This window comes from Chelonoidis abingdonii, chromosome 11 (genome assembly GCF_003597395.2).
Source record: "Chelonoidis abingdonii isolate Lonesome George chromosome 11, CheloAbing_2.0, whole genome shotgun sequence".
Taxonomy (NCBI): Eukaryota; Metazoa; Chordata; order Testudines; family Testudinidae; genus Chelonoidis; species Chelonoidis abingdonii.
The window spans coordinates 38151282-38159612 of NC_133779.1; the positions used below are offsets into that span (position 1 = coordinate 38151282).

At 52.0% G+C, this 8331-nt stretch overlaps 1 protein-coding gene and 1 non-coding gene across 4 annotated transcripts in view; one reads left to right on the forward strand and one right to left on the reverse strand.

Moving 5' to 3' along the window:
• MED16 (mediator complex subunit 16) overlaps positions 1 to 4303 on the reverse strand; it is a 28675-nt gene extending 24372 nt beyond the window's left edge. The window contains exons 1-4 of one of the 3 annotated variants that reach the window (XM_032784152.2): positions 2419 to 3122; positions 1695 to 1894; positions 1285 to 1392; positions 460 to 629 (exon numbers count right to left, since the gene is read on the reverse strand). In XM_032784152.2, coding sequence (XP_032640043.1) covers positions 460 to 629; positions 1285 to 1392; positions 1695 to 1830 — 414 coding nt within the window. In that variant the 5' untranslated portion in view covers positions 1831 to 1894; positions 2419 to 3122. Of the gene's footprint in view, positions 1 to 459; positions 630 to 1284; positions 1393 to 1694; positions 1895 to 2043; positions 2315 to 2418; positions 3123 to 4110 lie in introns of those variants that run through there. The other 2 variants (XM_032784486.2, XM_032784564.2) reach the window with 2 other exon arrangements.
• A 365-nt stretch (positions 4304 to 4668) lies between these two features.
• Positions 4669 to 4775, forward strand: LOC116815776 (U6 spliceosomal RNA). Its single transcript, XR_004371573.1, has one exon. It is a non-coding gene; the product is annotated as a U6 spliceosomal RNA (small nuclear RNA).
• Positions 4776 to 8331: the final 3556 nt, after the last annotated feature.

Sequence of the window (8331 nt, forward strand, 5' to 3'; positions counted from 1 at the left end):
ATATTATAAAGTCGATTGTGCGCATCCACACTAGGCACATTAATTCGGTGGTGTGCGTCCATGGTCCAAGGCTAGCGTCGATTTCTGGAGCGGTGCACTGTGGGTAGCTACTTGTAAAATAATTAGGCCCATAACGTCGGATTTGCTCCACATAACCCTAATCCGATTTAATATCGATTTTAGCATTACTCCTCTCGTTTTGTAGGAGTACAGAAATTGATTTAAAGAGCCCTTTAAATCGATATAAAGAGCAGTGTAGTGTGGACGGGTGCAGCGTTAAATCGATTTAACGCTGTTAAAATCGGTTTAACAGCGTAGTGTAGACCAGGCCTAAGTGACTTGCCCAAGGTCATACGGGAAGTCTATGGCAGAGCAAGGATTTGAACCCACGTCTCCCTGGTCTTAGACTAGTGCCCTAACCACTGAACAATCCTTCCCTGTGCAAGAGCTAGAACAAACCTTTTCCACGTGCAGGGCTAGCTTCACACCATTGTGCAACCAGGAAAGAGCCACGATTGGATCTCCCTCCACCATGCTCCCCACGGTGTTCTCCCAGCTGTTGGCCAGGTGATCTGTCATGCTCCAGCACTTGATGTGTCCATCTGCATCTGCTGACAGAAGCCTGGAACCTAATGCAATGCCATCAAAAGAAGGACAGAAAGGTCAGAGCACACATCTCACAGAGATTACCAAGAACCCAGCCACAGGCATCTTCAAAGCAATGCAGTGGGAGGGGGAAGCACACAATGCAAGACAAAAGGATTAGGGAACATTATGCTCGCACCAGTATAAGCAGAAAATTCATAATTCAAGCAGCAATTTAATCTTGAGCCCCAGTTCCCACTGTGTACTGGTGATACTGTGAAACCTTATCCGGGTTGGGTTAATTCCTCAAGGATTCAGCAGATCCAGGGCTCTCACTTGTTGCTGGATTTTAAAAGTACCTCCTTCAGCACCTCTCAGCTACTACAGGTTGGCTTTCAAGAGGTGATTCCTGGCACCCAACAGGACATTTGGTACAACCCCAGGAGACCAATCTATTGCTAATAACTAACCCAAGAAGAATGAGAAGCACAGGCCTCTATGAAATCTACTATGGATCTCACAATGCAGGTCGGACTGAACCAAACAGCACAGATATCACTTACACTATACAAAGATTCCAGATAACAGAAATCTAAAAGAAAAAGACCTCCATAAACTCCCTCTCTACACCCCCTCATACTGTGAGCAATTTTATGAAACCAAAAAAATCCCCCAATCAACTATAAGAGTAAAGCTTACCTGACTGATCCCACTCCAAACAGGTGATGATTTCAATGTGCCCAGAGTTAATGGAATAAACATCCCATGGATGCTCAGTGTCCAGGATATGGATCATGTGGGTAAGATCTAGGCAGGGAGAGACATCAAGTCCTTTCAAAAATTTGCAGTGGGATTTAATTTATTTTTAAAACTTTCAATTTTTTATTGCAGGACATCACTGAGCTTCAATTATTTTTATAGGGCCATAAACATATGCTGCTTTACAAGACCAAAAAATAAAGTCTCTGCTCCAAAGAACTGAAGATCTAATTAGAGTGTTTTTCCACAGCAAGACTAGTCTGGAGCAGAGGTTTTTCCAGCTGGGGGTCACGAATAGGAGTCAAGAGAGGGACCAGATAAAAATCACAAACCATAGGGATGAACTGTACCTTTTTCCTCCTCATTTTTGAGGTCTGTTGTGAAGGCAATCAGGTTCCTGCAGGACCAAGCACACACCAGTGGGATGGAAGGACAGTGGTTGCTTTTGGGCCTTTTTTCCCACTCACAGACATATGCCAAATCCATTGTGCCCTGGAAGACCTCCAAGGCATCACTTGCCTGTTGCAAGCCTATTCATAGATTGCTGTGCCTAAGAAAGAGAAGAATGAATAGGACGAGCAAAGGACTCTAAGCACATTGTCAAAGATCCCCTGTTAAAAACAGCAGCCTTTTTCACTTTCCAAAGGAAATGTGTCACTTTGTGCAATCCCCACTGAAAATAAGGATGCACTGACTTACATTATCAGTCAAAGCAGGTAGAGTGGAGAATTCCCATCATGGGTAGTTTTAAACCTTTCATCATTTAAAGAATATTTTTACCTCCTGTGACACAGTCGGACCCCTTTGCTCCCATTTGCATTAATTCCTTTCCCTACTACTCTTTCCTTTCTCCCATGTCCTCATTCCTCTCGAGATCTCGCACTTAAGATCCTCCCAAGCTTTACAGCTCATTCCTTTGTCCCTAAAGGTAAGCAAGATATGGTGATCCTGAACACCATTACAGATCCTGAACAGTGTTAATTAGGGTTTCCCTTAGTACAGGGTAGCCCATACTTGGGCATCTGAGAGCAAAGAAAGATTATGAGCTCCATTGGCTTTTACAACCACAATCACCTGCTTTAAAGGTTAAGTTTTCTGCTAAGATGGAGAGAATGTGATCATACAGTTTATCCACTGTACCACTTCTTCCCAGGTAAAAGAATACCAAGTCTCCAATCCAAATCCCATATCGCTCATTTTGCTTGTGGGCACCTATCTCCATAGCCCACTGACATAACAGTTCTTCTGTCTGAAGGAAGAGTACAGCGAGATTAAAAGATAAAACAAGAGCCCATGTAGTGGGCTGGGTGGTCTCTTTCTAAATGGTTTAAGCTTTCTTGATGTGTAGGTCCAGTAAGCACACTAGATGATCATTAACTCCCTCTGAGCTTCTGTATAACAGTCCCTGTTCTTAACCTGGAAATACAGCTCCATTAGCCTCATATGCTATCTGTATACAAGTGCTGCCTCTACATTGGAAACATTACCCCCTTGCTACTAGCCTTGGATCAAAACTGGTGAGGCTCAGATGCTGTTAGAAAACAGAATGTTTTCTTTAAGCGACCGTGGCGCAGTGACGGTCACCAAGGTACCACAGGGGTTCCCCGAAGGTGTCACTCTCAGGGCTACCATGGGCCTGCCAGTGTTTCCCCTCCCCCCATGAACCCCTGCTATCAACAGCACCCCCCTGGGGCAGCTGAGATCCTGCCACTCCTAACAGCGGGGTGGGCAGGGTCTTCCACGCAGGCCGCCCCCAATGCCACCAAGATACAGGGTTGGGAGATCACCACCCCCTGGCAGAACCAGCCATTCATGGAGACGGGGAAGTGCCCACCTTCTCCAAAGTGGGAGGTGGGGGGTAACCCCCCCCAACACACACACACACCCTGGCACAACCAGCCATTCATGGAGATGGGGAAGTGCCCACTTCCTGCAAGGGTAGGGTGGGGGGTCACCTCCCCAATACACACCCACCCACCCCCTGGCACAACCAGCCATTCATGGAGATGGGGAAGTGCCCACCTCCTCCAAGGTGGGGGGTAACACCCCCAAACACACACACACACCCCGGCACAACCAGCCGTTCATGGAGACGGGGAAGTGCCTACCTCCTCCAAAGTGGGGGGTGGGGGGGTAACCCTCCCCAACACAGACACCCCCCCACCCCCTGGCACAACCAGCCGTTCATGGAGATGGGGAAGTGCCCACCTCCTCCAAGGTGAGGGGTAACCCCCCCCCCAAACACACACACACACACCCCGGCACAACCAGCCGTTCATGGAGACGGGGAAGTGCCCACCTCCTCCAAGGTGAGGGGTAACCCCCCCCAAACACACACACACACACCCCGGCACAAGCACCCATTCATGGAGATGGGGAAGTGCCCACTTCCTGCAAGGGGAGGGTGGGGGGGTCACCTCCCCAATACACACCCACCCACCCCCTGGCACAACCAGCCATTCATGGAGATGGGGAAGTGCCCACCTCCTCCAAGGTGGGGGGTAACACCCCCAAACACACACACACACCCCGGCACAACCAGCCGTTCATGGAGACGGGGAAGTGCCACTTTCTGCAAGGGGGGTCACCTCCCAATACACCCCCCCCCACCCCCTGGCACAACCAGCCGTTCATGGAGATGGGGAAGTGCCCACTTCCTGCAAGGGGGGGTGGGAGGTCACCCCCTTCCCCCACAGAGGCAGGGACAACAACTACTCCTCCCCCACCCCAGAGAGAGGCGGTCACTACCCCCCCCCACAGACTCACCTGCCCCCCAGCGCTCCGCGCCGCCTCCTGTCTGCCGAGAAAGGCCCCCTGGCCGGGCTGCCCGCAACGGGCCGGACCAAAGCGCCGCTCTCAGGGAGCAGGCGAGGGCCGGGGCTCGGCTCCGGAGCCCGAGGGAAGGGAGGAGGCGACTCGCCCCGCTGGCCGGTCTCTGTCAGAGCGGGAGGCAGTCTCGGAGCCGCTAAAGCAGCAGAGAATCCTGTGGCACCTTATAGACTAACAGACGTAGTGGACAATTCGATCAGGCATCTTAGAGGGCAGCCCCAGGGTGGGGGCCTTCGACAGCCGAGGGCGCTGCTCCGTTAATTTGCTTAAACGCTTACCCACAAGTCCACATGCCTAAGAAGCTGAGATGAGGGCCAGATTTCAGCAGAAATAAATGAAAATACAATATTATTACAAAATCAAATATGTATGGGTATTAATTAAAATACGAATATGAATAGGATAAATATAGTTTAAACAATACTAAATTCACCCTTACTAAAAATAGAATAAATTTATGGAGATATAAATACTAAGCTGGTCGCTGTATCATCTGTGCTCGCTTCGGCAGCACATATACTAAAATTGGAACGATACAGAGAAGATTAGCATGGCCCCTGCGCAAGGATGACACGCAAATTCGTGAAGCGTTCCATATTTTTCTTCCCCTGCCATTCCCCTCTTGCAAGGAGTGAAAGGAAACAATCCCTAGGGATATTTCTGTTAACTCCCTCTGCAGCACGGTTTTACAAACGAACCTAAAGGGTGAGGCTGCCCAAATATCCCCCCCGAAAGCCTGTGCCTTTGGGAAAGTCCAAGCCCCCCACCCCAAAGCTAATTCTTCAGAGGTACCCAAAGCAAGCCATATTGAGGTTCCCCCATAACCCAAATTTACCCCAATCTCACTCTTAAGTCCCCAGATCTCAAGTAAACGCCAATATCTTGATATTTACATAGACCCAGATACACCCCACTATTTTTTCTAGTTGGTTACACACAAATAACTCTATATCTTGGTATTTGCATCAGTGCAAATGAAGACCAGCAACTTGCTACTTGCATAGAGCCAAATAAACCCCAGTGTCTCAGTATCCAACAAAACTTCACCATCGCAAGTAAATCTGAAGAATTCCCCAGGTTCTCTCTATTTAGGGACAGTGACAGGCCATAATCTTAGTGGTATGAGTTCCTGCTTGGCTTGGGATTTTGTTACACCTCATAACTTGGCCCAGGTTTGCCTGAAGCGCCACGAACCCAGATCAAGTTTGAAGCCACAGCCAGACCAATTCTGAAGTCAGCCACGTGGGGGCTTGAGGGAGGCACAAGCCAGTGCTGAGGTTCAAGCAAGCTGGGAATGAGTTTTGGAGTGAATCAGGGGCTCTGAGGTTTGAGCAAACACCCACCCACCATCAGGCGCCAGGGTGGGAGTTGTGGTTTCAACATGAAACTTTGTGGAACTGCAGAACATGCTGTCAGCAGCTTTATTCAAACTAGAAAACTCCCGAGCACAACTGCCTGCTGGGAAGGGAAATGGTGCCAAATCCCGTTCACATGGGCACTGCCAGTTTCAGGACCTCCTGGCTACCATGAGCAGGGGAGGCGTGGTGGGGATGCAGAGACTTATAGCCCCTAGTGACCACCCTGACTTACCCAGAGCCTTGGTCTGTTCCCATTCCCTTTCCACGCTGCCCGTTCCAGAAACATGAAACAACCTGAGAACTGGGGATGCATTCAGCTTCCTGACAGCTGGGCAGCCCTTTTTAAATTTTTGTTAGCTATATTGCTGTAGTACCTGTCAGGCTGCGTCATGGACCAAGGGCAGGGTGCTAGGGGCTGTACAAAAAGATGCTCCCTGTCTCCCACTTTGCATGATGCAGTGTGACCAAGCAGGGCCTCTGGGACAGTTCTCTCTCCCCTCAGGGGCTTAAAGTCACTCCTCTGGCCTGGGGCTCTGTGGATACACCTGAGCCACTGGGTTGATCCCCCCAGGGGCATGCAGCTGGCTGGTTTCATGCTCCTCGATTAGCCTGGCTGGTAGGTGGAACAAAGCATTGTGTCCCTCGTCCCCTCCACATAATCACCCCTGTTCCTCTACCTCATCCAGCAAAAGCAGATGGAGGCCAATCTAACGCACTTGCAACCCCCCATTCCCAAATGAAAATGTGCAAGATGAGAAAACCCGACAGAGAGCAGATGGTGCTGAGAAGCCCTGTGGGCTCAGTCCTTGGGCCTGATGGCTCCAGTCAGAAGCCCAGGGGCCTGCAGAGCGATGGCTGTTCCAAACAGCCTCAGCTCTGCCAGAATGAACCAGCCAGTTAGGCTGGCCAGAGGCCCAGGAGGCCTCTCACTCCCTATGATCCCCCTACAGCTCTCGCTCCTCGCAAGCTTGTTTCGCGCCCTGGCTCCTGCCTTCCCATCCAGCCTGGCAGGGGGTAACGCTTCTCCGCAACGGGTGGCAATTAGAGACCTCCTAGGGCTGTGTGGGGAGCCAGAAAGTGGCAGGAGCCAGAGCGAGCGCTCCGCGGGGCTCCATCAGACAGGTGCCTTTAATGTGCCTGTGAATAAAGCTGCTCATTAGGGCCTGACTTCCCTACATTTCCATGTTCACCAGCTAGCCATAAGCAGGAGGGACAAGCCACAAATCCCAGGCCCCGTGAGTGACCCCGCTCCCACTTTCTGCTTAGGCTGGGGCTTGGGGGGTGGGAAGGGTATCTCTCCTGGCTCCCTGGCGTCCGGCTGCAAATCACGAGAACATCCCCCCAAGAGAAGGGGAGATTGAAAGGACAGCGAAGGATCTGGACCAAGTTGTTCAGATTTTGGATCTGTACTCCCAGGGTCCTCAGGCTTCTGATTCCACCCACTTTTTCCTATTCCAAGGCCCTTCGATCTCAACCTGTGTCCATTTGCTGTCCCAGCCTCGGCTCCCCACCTTGTTCTTCTGATGCATCTCAGGCCTGACCTGCAGCCTCCTGCTGTTCTAGCCTTGGGCCTCCCAAAAGCAGAGGAGTAAGTGTGAGGTAAAGAAGAAACCCCACCCGCATTCACTGCCCCCTGCCCTAACCCAGCCTGCATTTCCCCCCCATGCTCCAGGCCCAGTATCAAAGACCCGAACCTCTGAGCCCAGCCCACATGGGGGAGACTGAGCCCCAAGCCCGCTCTGCCTCTAGGATCGAAGAGCAAGGTGCAGCCGGCTCAGCAGGAATCCCCAGCGGCATGAAAAGGGGACTTTTATTGGTGGCTAAGTCACCCAGTGAGACCTGCAGCCATGACACGAGGCTTATGGCTACTTACCACACCGAACCAAGCCCCTGTAATCCCTGGGTCACGCTCCAGCTGCGGAACCACAGGAGGATAACAGCCTTCTGCTGCTTCCAGCTAGTGGAGCTGCTGGCCCACATGGGGGAAGAAGGCACTACACTCCCCTCCACAGTGAGATCTGGTCCCACGCTACAGTCCCACTGGTCCACGCAGGCACCTTCCACAGACCCACGCCTGGTGCTGATTGGAGAGTTGGGTGGAGAGCTGAGATACTGCACAAAGTGGCCCTATAAAGTTGCGGGGGGGGGGGGGGGGAATCAAGCCTGACCCGATAACAAGAAAAAACTCCAGTTCGCCAGCCCCAGAACAACAGGCCCGTGGGGTGGAGCCCCTGGGGCCAAGCAAATCTGATCGCAGCACAAACCCCAGCTGAGGGGTCAGGCAACACCCCATGCTGCAGCAATGGGAATGAGAGCCAGGCTTAAGCGGCGATAAAACCCAGCCAGAGTGAGGAAAAGTCTCCAAGCAGCAAGGCTTGGGAGGGGCCCTGATTAAGCAAGAGGAGGACAAGGGACCCCAAGAGGAACTTAGAGGATGGATAGGAAAACTACAGCACAGTAGATGAGCAGAAATAGCTCTCCAAGCCAGGGCCCTGGGCCAGAAGCCAGAGTGGAGAGTGGGACTGGGTTCTCCCACCGGCCCCGAGGCAGGCCGCGACACACCTGTCGACACTGCAATTAAACACCCGCGGCTGGCAGTGGACTCAGGCTGTGGGGCTGTTTAACTGCAGTGGAGACGCTCGGGTAGGAGCCTGGGCTCTGGGACCCCCCCCCCCCCCCGTGTGCTGTTATGCCACACCTGACCCCAGGAGAGCGAACTCATTCACAAGGCAGCATCTTACTATTAGCCACAACTGCAGCTCACCCGAGGGCACTGGAGAATCCGTTCCCGCCACAACAG